At 51.0% G+C, this 22,862-nt stretch overlaps 1 protein-coding gene across 4 annotated transcripts; it reads right to left on the bottom strand.

The window, feature by feature from the left end:
- Positions 1-10,644: 10,644 nt before the first annotated feature.
- On the bottom strand, positions 10,645-22,862 carry POLR2E (RNA polymerase II, I and III subunit E). 4 transcript variants are annotated; one of them, XM_066277856.1, is made up of 9 exons: positions 22,707-22,810; positions 21,487-21,608; positions 16,228-16,402; positions 13,544-13,659; positions 12,833-12,913; positions 12,013-12,071; positions 11,805-11,883; positions 11,482-11,566; positions 10,645-11,156 (listed from the first exon to the last, which is right to left on the bottom strand). In XM_066277856.1, the coding sequence occupies exons 3-8, from the start codon at positions 16,244-16,246 to the stop codon at positions 11,501-11,503; spliced, it is 420 nt and encodes a 139-aa protein (XP_066133953.1). In that variant the 5' UTR covers positions 16,247-16,402; positions 21,487-21,608; positions 22,707-22,810; the 3' UTR covers positions 10,645-11,156; positions 11,482-11,500. The 4 variants fall into 4 exon arrangements, with proteins under 4 accessions (XP_066133953.1, XP_066133945.1, XP_066133934.1 ...); XM_066277848.1 differs by lacking the exon at positions 21,487-21,608 and having other exon boundaries at positions 22,707-22,862; XM_066277837.1 differs by lacking the exons at positions 21,487-21,608; positions 22,707-22,810 and adding an exon at positions 17,864-17,993 and having other exon boundaries at positions 10,645-11,367.

The raw sequence follows: 22,862 nt of genomic DNA, 5'->3' as shown, positions 1-22,862 counted from the left end.
GTAGCAGCTTGGGGACAGGGACACAGGGGCCCTTTGCTTCTTCATTGGAGAGGGTATGAGGAAGGAAATTCTACCCCAAAAATGTCCCAGTGAGGTACATGACCCAGGGGGCTCATGCAGTTGGTGTGAGCACGTTAGATAACTACTTCACATAGCGTCCGCAGCACTATTCAGTAGAATCTCCTAGAGCAGCAGTTCTCAACCTGTGGGTCGCGACCCCTGTGTTTTGGTCATTCGACCCCCGCCGGGGTCGTGACCCACAGGTTGAGAACCGCTGTCCTAGAGGATAGAAACACTCTCCATCTGTGCTGTTTGAGTGCCAGCTGCTAGCTGCATTTCCCACGGGTACTCAGCACTTGAAATTAGGCCAGACTGACACAAGGAACTCATTGACACTTCATTTAGTTTGTTTAGATTGTTGAGTCTCTGGAGGGTGGTTGCCACCATCTGGGACAGTACAGAATGGACAGGCAAATACCTGCCCCATTACTCTCCTCTAGCTCAGAGATTTCCATAGCCAGGTTTATCCTGGAGAGCAAAGGGCAACCCAGCAGAGAAGAGCCCCAACTTTTTAAAACATTTATTGATTGGTCGATTTCAGAGGAAGAGAGAGAGCAAGCCATCGATTTGTTGTTCCACCCATTCACGCATTCATTGGCTGATCCCTGTATATGCCCTGATGAGGCAGGCATACCCTGGCATAATGGGACGATGCTCCAATCACCTGAGCTACCCGGCCAGGGCAGGAGTCCTAACTTTAATTTGGTGCAGAATTAGGCAGAATCCACACCCAGTTGTGACAAAAGCAGCAGGGGCCTCCCCTCTTGTTACAGAGCAGCCCCCAAAACCACAGCATGCCCCAAGCATAGATAAGAAGCAGCCATGACAAGCCAGTTAGGATGCTTTGCAACAGTAGGCCTTGTCCCTACAGAAACTTTGTAAGAAAGATCTAGAAAAGGAGATCATGTGCCAGTAACTATATCTCGGTGCTGTTTTGTGCAAATAAACATTAGCTGGCACACTGCCACACCCTCTTATTGACATGCTGCCCTTGGGCACTACTTGCGCCCTGCAGAGTTGGATCACTGCCACACTGAAAACATTTACTGTATGGCCCTTTACACAAAAAATGTGCTGACCACTGATCTACAGTTTTAAAAGGACAGAAAAATTAACAGATAAAACTACTTAACAGTCCCAGAGTTCAGCTGGACAGAAGCTTTCCACTATTGGTGTTGGTCAGATAGCAAATGTCATGCAAAAGCATCTTCAAAACCTGGTGGGTCTAAAAATGCCAGCCCCTAACTTGTCAGAGGTGCGTTCACAGGATGGACCAGCCTAAGGCTCATAGCACATCCAGGTGGTGGAGGACTATGTGAGTGTCAGGCCTTCTCTTCATCCCACTTGTCCCCTGAGAGCTCCAAGTATTGTCACAGAGCAATGGCCCACCCTGAGCCAATCTAGGGACTTGGCACAGGCTGTTCTTGGTGGCACAGATAGGATCTGATCCCAAAGGAAAAAAGAGGATCCAGGTGATGCTGGGAAGAGGGCACAGCGGCCACAACAAACTCCCCCACAGGTGACAGTAATGTCCACGCCTTCTGTGGCCGGAAACCTAACCAAAGGCATCCGGGGCCCTTCGCAAAAGGACATAACAAGCCCCGGCCAGTTGGCTCAGTGGTAGAGCGTCGGCCTGGCGTGCAGGAGTCCCGGGTTCAATTCCCGGCCAGGGCACACAGGAGAAGCGCCCATCTGCTTCTCCACCCCTCCCCCTCACCTTCCTCTCTGTCTCTCTCTTTCCCTCCCGCAGCCAAGGCTCCATTGGAGCAAAGTTTGCCCGGCCGCTGAGGATGGCTCTATGGCCTCTGCCTCAGGCGCTAGAATGGCTCTGATTGTGGCAGAGCATCGCCCCCTGGTGGGCATGCCAGGTGGATCCTGGTTGGGCGCATGCGGGAGTCTGACTGCCTCCCCGTTTCCAACTTCAGAAAAAAAAAAAAAAAAAAAAAAAAAAAGGGACATAACAGGTTTTCACCAGCTTCAGAGACAAAGCAAACCCAACCACAGCAAAGGCCTTTCCACATATGCTTGTGAGCGGATTCTCTTCAGAGTAAAAATATTCAGGAATTGCCAAGACTTTTATGTGTGTGGTAAAATACACATAAAATTTACCATCTGGCCCTGGCCGGTTGGCTCAGCGGTAGAGCATCGGCCTGGCGTGCAGGGGACCCGGGTTCGATTCCCGGCCAGGACACATAGGAGAAGCACCCATTTGCTTCTCCACCCCCCCTTCCTCTCTGTCTCTCTCTTCCCCTCCCGCAGCCAAGGCTCCATTGGAGCAAAGATGGCCCGGGCGCTGGGGATGGCTCCTTGGCCTCTGCCCCAGGCGCTAGAGTGGCTCTGGTCGCGGCAGAGCGACGCCCCGGATGGGCAGAGCATCGCCCCCTGGTGGGCAGAGCATCGCCCCTGGTGGGCGTGCCGGGTGGATCCCGGTCAGGCGCATGCGGGAGTCTGTCTGACTGTCTCTCCCCGTTTCCAGCTTCAGAAAAATACAAAAAAAAAATTACCATCTTCACCATTTTTTAGAAGATTTTATTTATTGATTTTAGAGATAGGGAGAGAAGAAGGCAGGAATGCAGGGAGCGAGAAACATCAACTCATAGTTCCTTCTTGTATGTGCCTTGACTGGGAAAGCCCAGGGCTTTGAACTGGTGATCTCAGCATTCCAAGTCAATGCCTTATCCACTGCGCCACCACAGGTCAGGTCATCTTAACCAGTGGTCCCCAACCTTTTTTGGGCCACGGACCAGTTTAATGTCAGAAAATATTTTCACGGACCAGCCTTTAGGGTGGGACAGATAAATGTATCACATGACTGAGACAAGTGTCAAGAGTGAGTCTTAGACGGATGTAACAGAAGAAATCTGGTCATTTAAAAAAAAATAAAACATCGTGGCCCTGGCCGGTTGGCTCAGTGGTAAAGCGTTGGCCTGGCGTGCAGAAGTCCCGGGTTCGATTCCCGGCCAGGGCACACAGGAGAGGCGCCCATCTGCTTCTCCACCCCTCCCCCTCTCCTTCCTCTCTGTCTCTCTCTTCCCCTCCTGCAGCGAGGCTCCATTGGAGCAAAGATGGCCCGGGCACTGGGGATGGCTCCTTGGCCTCTGCCCCAGGCACTAGAGTGGCTCTGGTCGCAACAGAGCGAAGCCCCGGAGGGGCAGAGCGTCGCCCCCTGGTGGGCGTGCCGGGTGGATCCCGGTCGGGCGCATGCGGGAGTCTGTCTGACTATCTCTCCCCGTTTCCAGCTTCAGAAAAATACCAAAAAATAAAATAAAAAAATAAAAAATAAAACATCGTTCAGACTTAAATATAAATAAAAAGGAAATAATGTGCCTGACCTGTGGTGGCGCAGTGGATAAAGCGTCGACCTGGAAATGCTGAGGTCGCTGGTTCGAAACTCTGGGCTTGCCTGGTCAAGGCACATATGGGAGTTGATGCTTCCAGCTCCTCTCCTCTCTCTCTCTCTCTCCTCTCTCTCTCTCTCTCTCTCCCTCTGTCTCTCCCTCTCCTCTCTAAAAAATGAATAAATAAATAAAAAAATTAAAAAAAAAAAAGAAATAATGTAAGAAATAATTTATTCTTTCTCTACGGACCGGTACCAAATGGCCCATGGACTGGTACCGGTCCACGGCCCGGGGGTTGGGGACCACTGATCTTAACCATATTTAAATGCACAGTTCAGTGGCATTAAGCACATTCACACTGCTATGCAGCCATCCCCAATCCATCTTAGAACTTTTTCATCTTCCCAAACTGGAACTCTGTCTCTGTTAAACACTAACTCTCCTCCCGTCCCTCAGCCTCTGGTGCCCACCATCCACTTTCTGTCTCGGAGTCTGACTCCCCTAGGACCTTATATGAGTGGAATCACACAGGGTTCTTCTGTGCCTGGCTCATTTTGGTCAAGAAAATTTTGGAAAAGTGTGTATATTTAGAGGAAAAAGAAGCTTGTTCTATCATAAGACATACCTAAAATACTACTTTTTAAAACCTAAATTGAGCTTGACCAGGTAGTAGCACAGTGGATAGAGCATCGGAATGAGACACAGAGGACCCGGGTTCAAAACCCCAAGGACGCCAGTTTGAGCGCAGGCTCACCACCTTGGGCACACACTGGCTTGAATGAGGGGTCACGCTCTGCTGTAGCCCCCCAGTCAAAACACATATAAGAAAGCAAGGCCCTGGCCGGTTGGCTCAGTGGTAGAGCGTCGGCCTGGCATGCAGGAGTCCCGGGTTCAATTCCCGGCCAGGGCACACAGGAAAAGCGCCCATCTGCTTCTTCACCCCTCCCCCTCTCCTTCCTCTCTGTCTCTCTCTTCCCCTCCCGCAGCCAAGGCTCCATTGGAGCAAAGTTGGCCCGGGCATTGGGGATGGCTCCTTGGCCTCTGCCCCAGGCGCTAGAGTGGCTCTGGTTGCGACAGAGCGACGCCCTGAATGGGCAGAGCATCACCCCCTGGTGGGCGTGCCGGGTGGATCCCGGTCGGGCACATGCGGGAGTCTGTCTGGCTGCCTCCCCATTTCCAGCTTCAGAAAAATACAAAAAAAAAAGGAAGCAATAAAATGCCTGACCAGGCAGTGGCACAGTGGATAGAGCATTGGACTGGGATGCGGAAGGACCCAGGTTCGAGACCCCGAGGTCGCTAGCTTGAGTGCGGGCTCATCTGGTTTGAGTAAGGCTCACCAGCTTGGACCCAAGGTCACTGGCTCCAGCAAGGGGTTGCTCGGTCTGCTGAAGGCCAGCGGTCAAGGCACATATGAGAAAGCAATCAATGAACAACTAAGGCGTTGCAATGCGCAATGAAAAACTAATGATTGATGCTTCTCATCTCTCTCCGTTCCTGTCTGTCTGTCCCTATCTATCCCTCTCTCTGACTCTCTGTCTCTGTAAATAAATAAATAAATAAAATAAATAAATAAAAAATAAAAAAAGCAATAAGCAACAAAGGTGCCGCAATGAAGAATTGATGCTTCTCATCTCTCTCCCTTCCTGTCTGTCCCTCTCTCTGTCTCTGTCCAAATAAATAAATAAAATAAAACCTAAATTGAGCAATGGAAGAATCTTGAAACAGACAATCTGTGTCTACATGGGAAAGATGCAATCCAGGGCTACCACGAAACGATCTACCAGATACTCTACAGTGTCCAGATCACTGCCTAGGGAAAAGTGATATCCCTGTGTCCCCTGTGTCCCAAGGTTACAAGAAGCAAATCCCAGGACTTAAGGCCTACATGTAAATACACCTATATCTGGGTATTTAAAAAATACAAAAAAAGCCTGACCACTGTTGGTGCAGTGGATAGAGCACTGACCTGGGATACTGAGGTCCCAGGTTCGAAACCCCAAGGTTGCCAGCTTAAGCATGGCTCATCTGACTTGACACAGGCTTGCCAGCTTGAGTCAGGGTCACCAGCTTGAGCACGGGATCACCAACATAATCCCATGCTTGCTGGCTTGAGCCCAAAGTCATTGGCTTGAGCAAGGGGTCTCTTGTATCTGTCCCTCAAAAAATATTTTTTTTGGCCCTGGCTGGCTAGCCCAAAAGGTCGCTGGCTTGAAGCACAAGATTGATGACTTGAGCAAGGGGTCACTCGGTCTGCTATAGCCCCCCAGTCAAGGCACATATCAGAAAGCAATCAATGAACAACTAAGGTGCCGCAACGAAGAATTGATGCTTCTCATCTCTCTTCCTTCCTGTCTGTCCCTAGCTGTCCCTGTCACCAAAAAAAAAATAATAATTTAATTTATTGGTGTACTTAGTGCCATCATGATGTGTAAGTGAATGGCTAACTAGATGAATTCAAGTGTGCACAATAAGCCTAACCTTAGCTTCAGTGAGCCTTTTCTTCAGAAGGAAACTGCACAAATACATCTGATTTGTCTTGCTTGAAGTATAAATGGTTACTAAAGCAGCCATACGTGTTCCTTACATAAAGCCTCATGAACACGCATGTATTTTATAAAGAAGGCAGACAGCATGAACAACACAATTGACTCCGGGAGAGCAGAGCTAAAGTGGCCCAGAGTAACTATGACCATGGGACCTATTAAGTGACTGTCCTCTGAAGGCCATTTACAAAAGCACAAACATATGCATCTCTGGTGTGTGGGCTTCTGGTATGTGGACTTTACAATATCTACAGGTGGTGCTTTTCTAGAACTGTCATAAACTTATCTTTTTTTCTCTTAGACCCCCACTCCCATTTTTACATATCATTCATAAAGTCTCTGTAGCATGTATTGAGGGACAGAGCTCAGAAGTTGATGTGTGGGGGTTAGAGCTCTTTGATCATCATCCTTCATTAACCAAATACAAAGCATCACTGTGTGTCAGGCATTATGTGAGGCATTACTTCTGCACAAAAAGCCAGTGGAGAAAAACAAGCCTCTTGCCATTCAGGAGCTTCTGCTCGACTCAGGAAGACAGGATCAAATAAGCATGTAAGACATGCAGAGAGCCTGACTGAGCAGTGGCGTAGTGGATGGAGCATCGAACCAGGATACGGAGGACCCAGGTTCGAGACCCCGAGGTTGTCAGCGTGAGCATGGGCTCATCTGGTTTGAGCAAAAGCTCACCAGCCTGGACCCAAGGTCACTGGCTCAAGCAAGGGGTTACTCGGTCTGCTGAAGGCCCACAGTCAAGGCACATATGAGAAAGCAATCAATGAACAACTAAGGTGTCACAAAACGAAAAACTAATGATTGATGCTTCTCATCTCTCTCCATTCCTGTCTGTCTGTCCCTATTTATCCCTCTCTTTGAGTCTCTGTCACTGTAAAAAAAAAGACATGCAGAATACCTGGAGGATAAACTGAGAAAGGGAAAGGGAACCTGCAGTTCAGAGTGGCCACAGAAACCCCAGGTGATATCTGAACAAGTCTTGAGGGTGAGGGAGCTGGCCATGTGGACACTTGCAGAGGGACAGCAGGGGCAGAGGTCCTACCCACAAGGGTGCTGGACAGTGCCCCAGCTGACTGCATGCAGCCTCCGCACTCACACTGTACACTTCCCTGCACACTTTTTTTTTTTTTCCCTGAAGCTGGAAACAGGGAGACAGTCAGACTCCAGCATGCGCCCAACCGGGATCCACCCAGCACGCCCACCATGGGGCCATGCTCTGCCCACCAGGGGGCGATGCTCTGTCCATCCTGGGCGTCGCCATGTTGCGACCAGAGCCACTCTAGTGCCTGAGGCAGAGGCCACAAAGCCATCCCCAGCGCCCGGGCCATCTTTGCTCCAATGGAGCCTTGGCTGCGGGAGGGGAAGAGAGAGACAGAGTGGAAGGCGTGGCGGAGGGGTGGAGAAGCAAATGGGCGCTTCTCCTGTGTGCCCTGGTCGGGAATCGAACCCGGGTCCTCCGCACGCTAGGCCGAAGCTCTACCGCTGAGCCAACCGGCCAGGGCCCCTGCACACTTTTTTTTTGACCTTCAATATATTTTTTTGCCTGACCTGTGGTGGCGCAGTGGATAAAGCGTCAACCTGGAACACTGAGGTCGCTGGTTTGAAACCCTGGGCTTGCCTGGTTAAGGCACATACGGGAGTTGATGCTTCCTGCTCCTCCCTCTTCTCTCTCTCTCCTCTCTAAAATGAATAAATAAAAAAATCTTAAAAAAATTTTTTAAAGATTTTTTTATTTAATTAATTGTATTTACATAGATTCTAGGGCCCTGCACACCTTTTACCTGAAGACAAGCTCCGTCTTCACTTGCACAGTATAAACAGAGAACCACAGAAGTCATTAACCAGGTCACAAGAAGAATGGCGCTCTGCCCATCATCACACATGCACTCCAACTGGGCCAGTACCTCACCTGAAATTGGCTGGCCCAGGCCACCGTCACCCATGCCTTTCTACCCACGCCTTTGTCCCCAATCAGGGAAGAACCTAAACTACTGTCAACAGAAAACGAGATCAGAAAAGACAGCCTATTTTCAGAAGTAAATGCAACACAAACACCATTACAATTCAGTGCAGCTAAGAGTCTTCTCTGCCTCCAAGGGCTGCATTCATGATTAATGTGGAATGGGGCAGAAAGTCTGTCCTCTCCAAAGAGTGCACACATCCACCCACCAGGAAAACAGAAACAGGAGAGCGGCCTGCTTGTGCAACAGGATTGACAATAAAAGGCAACCTGCATGATGGAAGACTTGACCAGGGGTAGTGAACACAGCACAGTATACAGAGGGTGTATCAGAGTTGTACACCTGAAAGCTATATAATTTTAACCAGTCACCCCAATAAAGTAAATTAAAATAAAGCAACCTGCACAGCATCCCCAAAGTGGCAATGGAGGTGAAGTGGAAAAGAGGGGGTTGTTGATAAGTGTTGGTGTTGCTTTTGGGGATGACAAAATGTTCCAGAATTAATGATGATGGGTGCACAACTGGGAATATACTAACAACTGAATTAGCCTGACCAAGTGGTGGGACAGTGCATAGAATGTCAACCTGGGCCTCTGAAGACCCAGGTTTGAAACCACAAGGTTCTTGGCTTGAGGGTGGACATGATTCAGTGGTCGCTGGCTTAAGCCCAAAGGTCAGTGGCTTAAAGCCCAAGGTCACTTGGCTTGAAGCCCAAGATCTCTGTCTTGAGCAAGGAGTCACTGGCTCAGCTGGAATGCCACCCCCCCCCATCAAGACACATATGAGAAGCCATCAGTGAACAAGTACATGCTTCCCAGCTCTATCCCTCCCTGTGTCTGTCTCACAAAACCAACCAACAAAAAACCCCCCACTGAATTGTGCACTGTAAATGGGTGAATTGTATGGTATGTGATTAGGTCTCAATAGTTATTAAAAAAATATACACGAGCCCTGGCCATTTAGCTCAGTGGGTTAGAACATCATCCCAAAATGCCAAGGTTGTGGGTTTGATCCCTGGTCAGGTAACATACAAGCAACAATTGAATGCATAAATAAGTTGAATAATAAATCAATGTTTCTCTCTCTAAAAGTCAACCTTTTATTTATTCATTTAATTTTTTATTTTTAAAGTATATTTTTCATTTTAGAGAGTTGGATAGGGGGGAGAGAGACACACACACACGGGGGGAGGAACCGGAAGCATCAACTCTCATATATGCCTTGACAGGGCATGCCCAGGGTTTTGTTGGGTTTTTTTGTATTTTTTCTGAAGCTGGAAACGGGGAGGCAGTCAGACAGACTCCCGCATGGGAGTCTGGATCCAACCAGAATCCACCCGGCATGCCCACGGGGGGCAATGCTCTGCCCACCCGGGGTGTTGCTCTGTTGCAACCAGGGCCATTCTAGCGCCTGAGGCAGAGGCCATGGAGCCATCCCCAGCACCCGGGCCAACTTTGCTCCAATGGAGCCTTGGCTGCGGGAGGGGAAGAGAGACAGAAAGGAAGGAGAGGGGGAGGGGTGGAGAAGCAGATGGGCGCTTCTCCTGTGTGCCCTGGCCGGAATCGAACCTGGGACTCCTGCACGCCAGGCCGACGCTCTGCCACTGAGCCAACTGGCCAGGGCAAGCCCAGGGTTTTGAACTGGCGACCTCAGTATTCCAGGTCGATGCTTTATCCACCACGCCACCACATGTCAGGCATAAAAGTCAACTTTAAAAATATTAAATATAGGCCCTGGCCAGTTGGCTCAGTGGTAGAGCGTTGGCCTGGCGTGTAGGAGTCCCGGGTTCGATTCCTGGCCAGGGCACACAGAAGCACCCATCTGCTTCTCCACCCCTCCCCCTCCTTCCTCTCTGTCTCCCTCTTCCCCTCCCGCAACCAAGGCTTCATTGGAGCAAAGATGGCCTGGGTGCTGGGGATGGCTCCATGGCCTCTGCCTCAGGCGTTAGAATGGCTCTGATTGTGACAGAGTGACGCCCCAGATGGGCAGAGCATCGCTCCCTGGTGGGCATGCCAGGTGGATCCCAGCCAGGCGCATGCGGGAGTCTGCCTGACTGCCTCCCTGTTTCCAGCTTCAGAAAAATAAAAATTAAAAAAAAAAAAAAGGGCACTGGCTGGTTGGCTCAGTGGTAGAGCATCGGCCTGGCGTGTGGAAGTCCCGGGTTTGATTCCCGGCCAGGGCACACAGGAGAAGCGCCCATTTGCTTCTCCACCCTCCGCTCCTTCCTCTCTGTCTCTCTTCCCCTCCCGCAGCCGGGGCTCCATTGGAGCAAAGATGGCCTGGGCGCTAGGGATGGCTCCTTGGCCTCTGCCCCAGGCGCTAGAATGGCTCTGGTCGTGGCAGAGCGACGCCCCCGGAGGGGCAGAGCGTTGCCCCCTGGTGGGCGTGCCGGGTGGATCCCGGTTGGGCACATGCGGGAGTCTGTCTGACTGTCTCTCCCGGTTTCTAGCTTCAGAAAAATACAAAAAAAAAAAAAAAAAAAAAAAAGGAGGGTGAAGGGGCTCGTTGGATCCCAAACTTCTATGAAAAAAGCACAGCTGGAAGAGAGTGCTGGATATTAATTATGCCCTTTGGGTAAGAGGAGGAGGCAGGCACATGTTTGCATTGTGGGCACTGGACAGCCAGCCAGCCAGGTGTGGCTGTGGCAGTTTGCAGGTGGGGAGCAGGGAGGGGACCCTGACTTGAAACCAAAGCAAACCTGTTCTCCCACCTTGATTTTTCAGACAAGTGTAATTGTTTACTCAAAATATCTTTAATTTTGGAATACCCACCATTCAATACCAACTCAAATTACAGATGCATTTTAATGTCCCTGCTTGCTGCCCTCAGAGTGCTCACAGTGGGTCAGGGCCAAGGCCAGTGTGAGGGGGGCATGAAGATGGAAAGCTAGGAAGAAGTGGGGTCTGACCAGAGACTCAGACCCAGGTCCCACTTGTGGGGAACTGGCCTGGATGCCCAGGGCGGGACGCAGGTAAGAACCCAGTACTGTCTTGGTTGCTAGTTGGCCCACTGGCCTCCCCTCAGTATCCTGTCCCCTCTTGAGACTGGATCCCAGGTGGGGCTCAGTGTGCAGGTGAGGCGAAGGGCCCTCAGCCCAGGAAAGGCAAACACACAGCCTGCCGTGGGTTAGAGAGGAGCAGTTGGTAGGTTTCTGGGGTTGAGCCAATTTCAGCAGGGCAGGCTGCCAACCTGCCAATTGCCCAGGTAGGGTGGTCACAGTCCATTTGTCTTTCTCCCAGGAGCTGGGGGAAAGAAGAGGGCCATGATATGATATGTCCATCACATGGTTTTTGCATACCCAGGCTGCAGGTACCACTGCCTCTGGGCCCCCCACAGGAGGTAGAGAGTGACCAGCCATGATGGAATATCAGATGAGGGCTGGAGTGGCACAGAGGAAAGCAGGTCCAGGGAAGAGGGGCTGAGCTCAGCAATCCAGGTCAGACCATCAGCAGGCTGTATAATAGGTGGGATTCACTCAGGGAAAGTCAAGCCCTTCCTGCACCCCCACAGTATTTGTGGACAGCCCCCTACCCCCAGGTGTCCCAGCCCCAGCTGCATGGGTCTTACCTGCCTGGAAGTATGGTTGCTACTGTACCAGCCGGTAGGTGATGTACCTGCCTGCAGTTTCGCTGGGCCGGATGATCTTGACCACCTGCGTCAGGGTAAGACCAGGGCTGGACAGGGCCTCCTCAATGGTGGTAGTAGTGAGGGTATGGATTAGGATGGGGGAGCTGCAGGACAGGCAGCCTCAAGACCTCCAACCTGGGTGAGTGGAGATCTAGGGGCAGCCCTGACTCTAAAATGAGTTGGAGCAAGTGGTCTTCCTGAGGGTCCAGCCCAGGAAAAAAGGGGTTAGGGACGGGGCTCACAGGCCAGAAGGGGCCACTCACCTGCCCTCGCTTTATCCCAAAGTAGCGTGCCACGGGGTCTCCAGCCTGGATTCTGGGCAGCTGATTTTCTCTGAGTTTACTGGGTAGCTCAGTCAGAAAAAAAGCCATGCTGAGCTGACTGGGAGGGATGTAGAAGTCCGGAGAAGCCCAGAGAAGAGTGGGGAGGAGAGAGGAAGCGGGGGGGGGGGGGATGGACCAGAAAGGATACTATCGGGCCAGGAGCTCTGTCACCTCCTCCTTGGTCATGACAACATGTTCAGGGACCAGCTGCCAAGAGAACCTGTGTCTCCAGAGGGCCGTGACACACCCCACTGTGCCCCACATCGCCACAGAGCAGAGTACAGCGCGCCCCTCAGGGAATCTGCACTCCGCCCTGAAACTATCATGCAGAGGAACACTGGAACACAATCTGGGACTCCCCATGGCTCCCAGAAGAGATTTCTACCCCACCCCCAGTTCAGAGGGGTAAACCTAGGAACCTGCATTTCCAGCACAGCCCCAGGTGATGCTGCTGCTCTGGGCCCTGGGGGCCATACTTTAAGAGGCTGGCTCTACTTCCTTCCTCATCTTTTTTTTTTTTTTTCTTTTTTTTTCTGAAGCTGGAAACAGGGAGAGACAGTCAGACAGACTCCCGCATGTGCCCGACTGGGATCCACCCGGCACACCCACCATGGGGCGACGCTCTGCCCACCAGGGGGCGATGCTCTGCCCATCCTGGGCGTCGCCATGTTGCGACCAGAGCCACCTAGCGCCTGAGGAAGAGGCCACAGAGCCATCCCCAGCACCCGGGCCATCTTTGCTCCAATGGAGCCTTGGCTGCGGGAGGGGAAGAGAGAGACAGAGAGGAAAGCGCGGTGGAGGGGTGGAGAAGCAAATGGGCGCTTCTCTTGTGTGCCCTGGTCGGGAATCGAACCCGGGTCCTCCGCACGCTAGGCCAACGCTCTACCACTGAGCAAACCGGCCAGGGCTTCCTTCCTCATCTCAAACCTCCCCACAACCCAACTCCTCCCACCTTCCTTGGGCCTCACCTCGTGTTCCGTGATGTTGATGAGCAGCTCCTGCTGCAGAAACTGTTCCAGGATGTACTTGGGGGCCATGTCCACCAGGGACTGGAAGAGAGATATTCTCTGGATTGGCCACACCTCCTACCCTGAACCATATCTCCCCACCCTGTGTGACTAGAGACAACTGAACTTGGTCTTGTTTCTCCCCCAGAAACCAAGGCAGGGAACTGCCATCCCATGTGGGTTTCTCCCCGCTGCCCCCATCCTCGGCACATCTCCCGGCCTCAGCCTGGTGTCAGGAAATGAGTTTCCATCAGTCAAATGAATCCAGGGGTTGTCTCTGAGCTGGTATGGCAGTCCCTCCCCAGAAGAAGACCGAGATGGCAAGGACTCTTCAGCCCCTACAGGCACACAGAAGAGAGTGCTTGCTGCTCCTCCATCCCAACCACCAGCCTCCACTCAGGCTTGTCCAACCAGACAGGTGACATTGGGCCTATTCTGGGGACACCACTAAAACAGGACAGCAGATCCTTCTCAGACTCTGAGATCCTGCATCAGGATGTGGGGCTCCTGTGCCAAGAGGCCATAGGCGAGTGTTGCCAAGTATATATATAGCAGGTGCCCTGGGTAAAAACAGCAGTAGGGCCTTGCAGGAGGTGCTGTAGGAAGAGCAAGTGAGGGTTGGGACAGAAAGGGAAGAGAAGCGGTCATGCTCATTGCTGTGGGGGCACCGACCTGCTTGGCAGAGGGTGTCATGCCCTGTTGTACCACAATGAGGGCTCGGGTGATGTTTTCTTCCTGCATGCGCTGGCAGTACACCTTGATGGTCTTGATCCCCACCTTGGGCTCCTCTGCAGACAAAGTGCATGTTGGTCCACACTGCCACAACCATCACCCACCCCATCTCAGGCACAAGTAGCACCCCTCTCTGGGGCCTGTTTCTGTTTGCAGAACAGGGGTCTGTCTGCCTCCAGGTCACCTAATAGCTGAAAGGCGCCTGTGCCCATGGAACACACCTATCTGGAATTGGAGTCTGAGAGTCAGGGAGTCTGGGTTTAGTTGGATGTCTCACTGTTTCCAAGTTTGTGGCCTGTTCAGTCTGGGAGTTCATGAGTTGCACAGCTGGATGTTCGGAGGTGAGATGAGGTTGGGTGATCTGCCATGGAGACAGACTATCCACCCCCATGGGTCAGAGTCCTTCCATTCTCCGCAGTACTGGGGGCCTAGGGCTTTGTCACTGCAGCCTACAAGCCTACCAGATCAGCAGCTGGGCTCCAGCCACCAGGATTCATGTGAGACTCCCAGCTGCACCTCTATCTCTCTGCATATCACTCTACTGACAGGCAGTGTCTTGGGCTGAGTTGTGCCCCCCCAACCCCCCTGTTGGGAGTCTTAACCCCAAGGATCTCAGGAGGTAACTATTTGGGGATGGGGCCTTCAGAGAGACAAGGTAACATGAGGTCATGTGTGAGCCCTGATCCAATCTGACGTCCTTCTAAAAGATTTAAGACACAGACATTAGGGACCCTGTGAGGACTCAGGGAGGAGACAGCTGCCATTTACATACTAAGGACAGAGAGGCCTCAGAGGAAATCAACTCACCTGACACCCTGATTTTGGACTTCCAGTCTCCAGGGCTGGGGACAACAAATATATGTTGTTTAAGTCCCCATCTGCAGTGTTTTGTTATGGCAGCCCCAGCAAACCAATATAGGCAGAAACTTCAGCCCTGTCCTACAACATGTCCCACAAGAGCAGTGACGCTCCCAATGTCACCAACGACTAGGAAACATAGCAAGACCTATTACTCCAGGAAGGGGCTGATGCTGGCAGGTCTGGAGATGGCTCCTTGGGAGCCCTGTGATTAGGCATCAAGGTCTCAAACAATGTCTCATATACAAGGACATTTTCTTAAAAAGTGCCACCAGCCCTAGCCTGGTAACCTAACTGGTTAGGCACATGTGGCCCCCTGAGGCCATTTATCCGGCCCCCCACCACACTTCCAGAAGGGGCACCTCTTTCATTGGTGGTCAGTGAGAGGAGCACTGTATGTGGCGGCCCTCCAATGGTCTGAGGGACAGTGAACAGGTCCCCTGTGTAAAAAGTTTGGGGACCCCTGGCAGAGCATTAGCCTGGTATGCCAAAGTATACCAATGAATATATAAATAAGTGAAATTGCCCTGGCCGGTTGGCTCAGTGGTAGAGCGTCGGCCTGGCGTGCAGGAGTCCCGGGTTCGATTCCTGACCAGGGCACACAGGAGAAGCGCCCATCTGCTTCTCCACCCCTCCCCCTCTCCTTCCTCTCTGTCTCTCTCTTCCCCTCCCGCAGCCGAGGCTCCATTGGAGCAAAGTTGGCCCAGGCACTGAGGATGGCTCTGTGGCCTCTGCCTCAGGCGCTAAAATGGCTCTGGTTGCAACAGAGCATCGCCCCCTGGTGGGCATGCCGGGTGGATCCCGGTTGGGCACATGCGGGGGTCTGTCTGACTGCCTCCCTGTTTCCAACTTCAGAAAAATACCCAAAATAAATAAATAAATAAATAAATAAACAAACAAGTAAAACAACAAATCAATGTGTTTCTCCCATCCTCTAAGGTCAATAAATAAAAATAAAATACACTTCTCACAAAAATTAGGGGATATTTTATCACTAAACATTCATTTTGAAATATCCCCTAATTTGTGTGAGCAGTACAATAAAACGTTCTACCAGGTTCTGCTCTGCAAATGTTTTCTGCCCAACCCCTTCATTCTAGGCATGTAGTTGGCCCCAAGATGCTAAACACAGCCTGGCCCCCCAACTTCTACAGGCCTGAGAACCAGGCTGCCTCAGTGGGGTAGGTACTATGATAAAGGAACACAGGGGTTCAAGCACCCCTCAGTAGGCTCTCTGCTCAACCTGGGGCTCAGTAGGGATCCTAGAAGAGGCGGCTCATGAGCTCAGTCTCCAGGGGCAATAACTGGATGAGAGTGAGGAGAAAAGGGTATGGTGAGGCAGGGGGATCGGCAAGGAAGAGGCAAGAACTCTGCAACAGTGCAGGAAGGAGCCCCAGGGAATGCAGGCGCTGAAGGTAAAAGCTAGGTTGCTGGCAGGGGAAAGAGGGGGAGGAAAAGGGGGTGACAGAAGAACATAATGGGTCTGAGGTTAAGCGGAGCTGGGGGCTTGGCTGGAAAGCTTATGATAATCCTGGTTGGAGAAAAATAGCTGAGAAAGAGAATACAGAGGGGGACCAAGAAATAAATTGGAAAAGGTACTTAGAAGGGTCAGAGATCAATGGCATGGCGCCACCCACAGCACAAAGGATGAAGGGAGCTCTCTCCTCTGGGTCACACAGCAGAGGGCTGTCACAAGCTGGATTCTGAGCAGTCCCTCAGACGGCTCCACCAGAACCATGACCCTCAGGCACTGGCAAGACACTCACCCGGGAAAAAGACAAACATCTGGTCGGTGGGGTCATCATTGTGGGCCACCAACACTGTGAGGTCTGTACGCCGTGGTCGCCCTTCACTTGGCTTGTCCCCAAATTGGGCCTTGAACTCCTCCAGAGTCTGGTCTAACTCATCCTGAGTCACCAAGTAGCCTCGGTCATGGCATAGCTGTGAACAGAAAGAGCCAGGTGACCCCAAGGGGGAGGAGGCATTGCAAAAAAAAAAATTGAATTAAATGAAACTGCTGTGAGGACAACACAGGGAGTTTGGGGCTCAGTGTGGTATGTGTATGCAGAGGCCAGAGAAGAGGGATGGGGCAAATGGAGACGAAGACGGGACATACCCCAAGACAGCCCTTGCGTGAATCCAGTTAACCAGCTGCTGTGTGTGGTCATTTTATCCTGAACCTTAGAAAGAGGCTATGATTGGGAAGTAGGCCTGGGACTTGGGGTGGGAGTCATTTGAGCCTAGTTGGGGCCCAGGGGTTTGGGGCCAATGAGGACAACTGGGTGGGAGGGGTGCTGCTAGGCCAGCTTGGCAGGCACTGGTTGGGAACCAGGCCACAGCATGAGGGCCAACAGTTCTAGGTCTCATCTTGGAAATTGGGGTTCTCTGAGTGGGCTAACTAGAAGAAAACCAAAATAGAGAAAAAGGACGTTAGAGCTGCTACTCAGCCTGGTCCTCTCCACAGCCTTTCCTCTGTGAAGTCTCTACAGTCTGATTCTTTCAGGATCCCAAAACTGTCAGCCTAAAGTATAGTTGTTTCAGCTCCTGTATTTGGGGTAGCTTTGCAAAGCAGTGAAGAGACTGGGTTTGGCTGCCAGGGCTCAGTTCAGGTAGGATTCCTATGAAGCAAGTGTAAAGGGAGAAGTCTTGGTCAAGACCCCACACCTGCCTGACCAGGTGGTGGTGCAGTGGATAGAGCGTCGGACTGGGATGCAGAGAACCTGGGTTCGAGACTCCAAGGTCGCCAGCTTGAGCGCGGGCTCATCTGGTTTGAGCAAAGCTCACCAGCTTGAACCCAAGATCGCTGGCTCTAGCAAGGGGTTACTTGGTCTGCTGAAGGCCCGCGGTCAAGGCACATATGAGAAAGCAATCAATGAACAACTAATGTGTTGCAACGCGCAATGAAAAACTAATGATTGATGCTTCTCATCTCTCTCCGTTCCTGTCTGTCTATCCCTCTCTCTGACTCACTCTCTGTCTCTGTAAAAAATAAATAAATTAAAAACAACAACAAAAAAACCCGGAGGTCATCACCTTGAGTGTGGGCTCATATGGCTTGAGCACAGGCTCACCAGCTTGAGCGCAGTGTCACTGGCATGAGCGTGGGATAATAGACATCAGCTTATGGTCGCTGGTTTGAAGTCCAAGGTTGCTGGCTAGAGCAAGGGGTCACTCACTCTGCTGTGGCTGTGGCCCCACCCCCATCAAGGTACATATGAGAAAGCAATCAATGAACAACTAAGGTGATGCAAGAAAGAATTGATGCTTCACATCTCTCTCCCTTCCTGCCTATCTGTCCCTCTCTCTGTCTCTTCTCTGTCTTTAAAAAGTAAAACACACACACACACACACACACACACACACAAAAACAACAAAAAAACCCACACCCACATCTTTCCTGACCTGTGGTGGTGCAGTGGATAAAGCATCAACCTGGAACACTGAGGATGCTAGTTCAAAACCCTGGGCTTGCCTGGTCAAGGCATATATGGGAGTTGATGCTTCCTGCTCTTCCCTCCTCTCTCTCCCCTCTCTAAAATGAATAAATAAAATCTTTAAACATAAATAAATTTGGGCCTGACCAGGCGGTGGCGCAGTGGATAGAGCGTCGGACTGGGATGCAGAGGACCCAGGTTCGAGACCCCGAGGTCGCCAGCTTGAGCGTGGGCTCATCTGGTTTGAGCAAAAGCCCACCAGCCTGAACCCAAGGTCACTGCCTCCAGCAAGGGGTTACTCAGTCTGCTGAAGGCCCTCAGTCAAGGCACATATGAGAAAGCAACCAGTGAACAACTAAGGTGTTGCAACGCACAACGAAAAACTAATGATTGATGCTTCTCATCTCTCTCCGTTCCTGTCTGTCTGTCCCTATTTATCCTTCTCTCTGACTCACTGTCTCTGTAAAAATAATAAATAAATAAACAAATAAATAAATAAATTTGGTTTTACCTTCTATGAAAAAAAAAAAAGAAAAAAGACCACACACCTCTGTGGGCTTCTGGGGATCACAATGGCCACCTCCATGGGGTAGCTTCAAGCACGTGACATGTAGTGACTGCCTGAGAGGTCAAAGAGAGATGTTGCACTGGATGACAGCAGGTCAGACCCTGACCCAGGTTTTTTCCAGCCCCACAATCCTGGGTTTCTCTCTTATGCACTTTGGGTAGTGCTGGAGCCTTCCAGGAAGTAAACAAGAGACTGTGGATAATAAAGGGTATTTTGGCCTGACCAGGTGGTGGTGCAGTGGATAAAGTGTTAGACTGGAATGCCGAGGACCCAGGTTCAAGCCTCCGAGGTCCTCAGCTTGAGCGCGGGCTCATCTGGTTTGAGCAAAATAAAAAATGCTCACCAGCTTAGACCCAAGGTCGCTGGCTCAAGCAAGGGGTTACTCAGTCTGCTGAAGGCCTGCAGTCAAGAAACATATGAGAAAGCAATCAATGAACAACTAAGGTGTTGCAACAAAGAACTGATGCTTCTCATCTCTCTCCATTCCTATCTGTCTGTCCCTCTCTCTCTCTCTCTCTGTCCCTGTAAAGAAAAAAAAAGGGGGTATTTTGGTTTTTTGTGTGTGTGACAGAGACAGAGAGACAGATGAGAAGTATCAATTCTTCATTGTGGTTCCTTACTTGTTCATTGATTGCTTTCTCATATGTGCCTTGCAAAGGGGGGGCCTACAGCAGAGTAAGTGACCCCTTGCTCAAGCCAGTGAACTTGGGCTCAAGCCAGTAACCTTTGGGCTCAAGCCAGCAACCATGAGGTCATGTCTATGATCGCATGCTCAAGCTGGATGAAACCGCACTCAATCCAGTGACCTCGGGGGTTTTGAACCTGGGTCCTATGCGTCCCGGTCCAATGTTCTATCCATTGCACCACCCTCTAGTCAGGCAACAAAGGGGTTCTATGGAAAGTAACCTCACAGAGTGATCTAATCATAAATACCTAACTTGGCAGGTAATGATAGGTAGTCAAGTCCCAGACCTATAACTTTCTTACTAAAAGTTTTTTTTTCAAATTTTTATTTATTTATTTATTTATTTTATTTTATTTTTTTACAGAGACAGAGAGAGTCAGAGAGAGGGATAGACAGGGATAGACAGACAGGAACGGAGAGAGATGAGAAGCATCAATCATTAGTTTTGTTTTTGTTTTTTTTTTTTCATTTTTCTGAAGCTGGAAACAGGGAGAGACAGTCAGACAGACTCCCGCATGCGCCCGACCGGGATCCACCCGGCACGCCCACCAGGGGCGAGGCTCTGCCCACCAGGGGGCGATGCTCTGCCCATCCTGGGCGTCGCCATGTTGCGACCAGAGCCACTCTAGCGCCTGAGGCAGAGGCCACAGAGCCATCCCCAGCGCCCGGGCCATCTTTGCTCCAATGGAGCCTTGGCTGCGGGAGGGGAAGAGAGAGACAGAGAGGAAAGCGCGGTGGAGGGGTGGAGAAGCAAATGGGCGCTTCTCCTGTGTGCCCTGGCCGGGAATCGAACCCGGGTCCTCCACACGCTAGGCCGACGCTCTACCGCTGAGCCAACCGGCCAGGGCCAATCATTAGTTTTTCATTGCACATTGCAACACCTTAGTTGTTCATTGATTGCTTTCTCATATGTGCCTTGACCAGGGGCCTTCAGCAGACCGAGTAACCCCTTGCTTGAGCCAGCGACCTTGGGTCCAAGCTGGTGAGCTTTGCTCAAACCAGATGAGCCCGCACTCAAGCTGGCAACCTCGGTGTCTCGAACCTGAGTCCTCTGCATCCCAGTCCGAGGCTCTATCCACTGCGCCACGGCCTGGTCAGGCTATTATTATTATTTTTTACAGAGACAGAGAGAGAGTCAGAGAGAGGGATAGACAGGGACAGATTGAGAAGCATCAATCATCAGTTTTTTGTTGCGACACCTTAGTTGTTCATTGATTGCTTTCTCTTATGTGCCTTGACCACGGGCCTTCAGCAGACCGAGTAATCCCTTGCTTGAGCCAGTGACCTTGGGACCAAGCTGGTGAGCTTTTGCTCAAACCAGATGAGCCCTTCCTTGCTCAAGCTGGCGACCTCGGGGTCTCGAACCTGGGTCCTTCAGCATCCCAGTTCGACGCTCTATCCACTGCACCACCACCTGGTCAGGCATAAAAGGTTTTTTTTTAGCTGAGAGAAACAGGGACAGACAGGAAGGGAAAGAGATGAGAAGCATCAACTCGTAGTTGTGGCACTTTAATTGTTCATTGGTTGCTTTCTTATACGTGCCTTCATGGAGTGGGGGGGTGTCTAGCTGAGCCTGTGGCCCCTTGCTCAAGCCAGGGACCTTTGGGTTCAAACCAGTGACCTTGGGGTTTGGAGCCTGGGTCCTCAGAGTCCCGTCAACACTCTATCCACTGCTCCGCCTTGTCAAGTACTCAAAGATTTATCTTTGCCTTAAGCAACCCCTGTCTATTATTATTATTATTTTTTTTTTTTTTTCTGAAGCTGGAAACAGGGAGAGACAGTCAGACAGACTCCCGCATGCGCCTGACCGGGATCCACCGGGCACGCCCACCATGGGGCGATGCTCTGCCCACCAGGGGGCGATGCTCTGCCCATCCTGGGCGTCGCCATGTTGCGACCAGAGCCACTCTAGCACCTGAGGCAGAGGCCACAGAGCCATCCCCAGCGCCCGGGCCATCTTTGCTCCAATGGAGCCTTGGCTGCGGGAGGGGAAGAGAGAGACAGAGAGGAAGGTGCAGCGGAGGGGTGGAGAAGCAAATGGGCGCTTCTCCTGTGTGCCCTGGCCGGGAATCGAACCCGGCTGTCAATTATTCTTATGCATCCAGGTTAACACACACAATTTTGAAATACAAGTGACCACACTCAAGAGAGCACATTTTGTTAACTATCTGTAATCAAATCTCTGCATTGCTTTCTCCTACCTTCGTGTAACCTTTCTTACATTCCCTCCTTAATTCCAAATGCATAAAAGAAACTGCAAAACTATCATTCTCTTAAGTATTTGAGATCCTCCCAGCATGTCATTAATTTTGTTTCAAACTCTATAAAAGTTACTTACAACCCTGGCCAGATAGCTCAGTTGGTTAGATCATCACCCCGCTATGCACAGGTTATGAGTTCCATCTCCAGTCAGGGCACATTCAAAAACAGACCAATGTTCCCGTCTCTCCCCCTCCTTTTCTAAAATCAATCAAAACAAATTTTTTAAAATTATTATATATATATTTTTTTTCTTTTTTTTTCTTTTACAGAGACAGAGAGAGAGTCAGAGAGAGGGATAGATAGGGATAGACAGACAGGAAGGGAGAGAGATGAGAAGCATCTATCATCAGTTTTTCGTTGCAACCCCTTAGTTGTTCATTGATTGCTTTCTCTTATGTGTCTTGACCGTGGACCTTCAGCAGACCAAGTAACCCCTTGCTCGAACCAGTGACCTTGGGTCCAAGCTGGTGAGTTTTGCTCAAACCAGATGAACCTGCGCTCAGGCTGGTGACCTCGGGGTCTCGAATCTGGGTCCTACGCATCCCAGTCCGACGCTCTATCCACTGCGCCACCGCCTGGTCAGGCTAATTATTTTTATTTTATTTATTCATTTCAGAGAAGATAGAGAGAGAGTGAAGGTAGGGAGGAGCAGGAAGCATCAATTCCCATATGTGCTTTGACCAGGCAAGCCCAGGGTTTCAAACCAGCGACCTCAGCGTTCCAGGTCAAGGCTTTATCCACTGCACCACCACAGGTCAGGCAATCAAAATATTTTTAATAAAAAAAAAATTTAAGCCTAACCAGGCGGTGGCGCAGTGGATAGAGCGTCAGACTGGGACGCCGAGTACCCAGGTTCGAGACCCTGAGGTCGCCAGCTTGAGCGCAGGCTCATCTAATTTGAGCAAAAACTCACCAACTTGGACCCAAGGTCGCTGGCTCGAGTAAGACGTTACTCAGTCTGCTGAAGGCCCGCAGTCAAGGCACATATGAGAAAGCAATCAATGAACAACTAAGGTGTCGCAATGCGCAACGAAAAACTAATGATTGATGCTTCTCATCTCTCCGTTCCTGTCTGTCTGTCCCTGTCTATCCCTCTCTGACTCTCACTCTGTCTCTGTACAAAAAAACAAAACAAAAATTAAAAAGTTCTATACAAGTTTGGATGTTCTTTATCTAGCAAGACCCTAACATGAAAAGACAGCGAACGAATTCTGGGCAGAAAGAATCAGACTCCTGCCTCTCTCCCCTCCCTGCCCCTCTATTACTCATGACTGGGCCACTGAAACTCGTCCTCACCTGCATAATGGTCTTGCGGATCTTCCACAGCCGATATGTCTCTTCCTCGTCGTCCATGCCTACCACGACCTCACTCACAGGTCCCGTGCCCAGCAGGACCCGCGCTGACTGCGCGCGCACCAAACCGCGGTCAGGCCCCCTCAGTTTAGGTCTGTC

Source organism: Saccopteryx bilineata, chromosome 1 (genome assembly GCF_036850765.1).
Source record: "Saccopteryx bilineata isolate mSacBil1 chromosome 1, mSacBil1_pri_phased_curated, whole genome shotgun sequence".
NCBI lineage: Eukaryota > Metazoa > Chordata > Mammalia > Chiroptera > Emballonuridae > Saccopteryx > Saccopteryx bilineata.
This window is presented reverse-complemented; position numbering and strand designations above follow the sequence as displayed.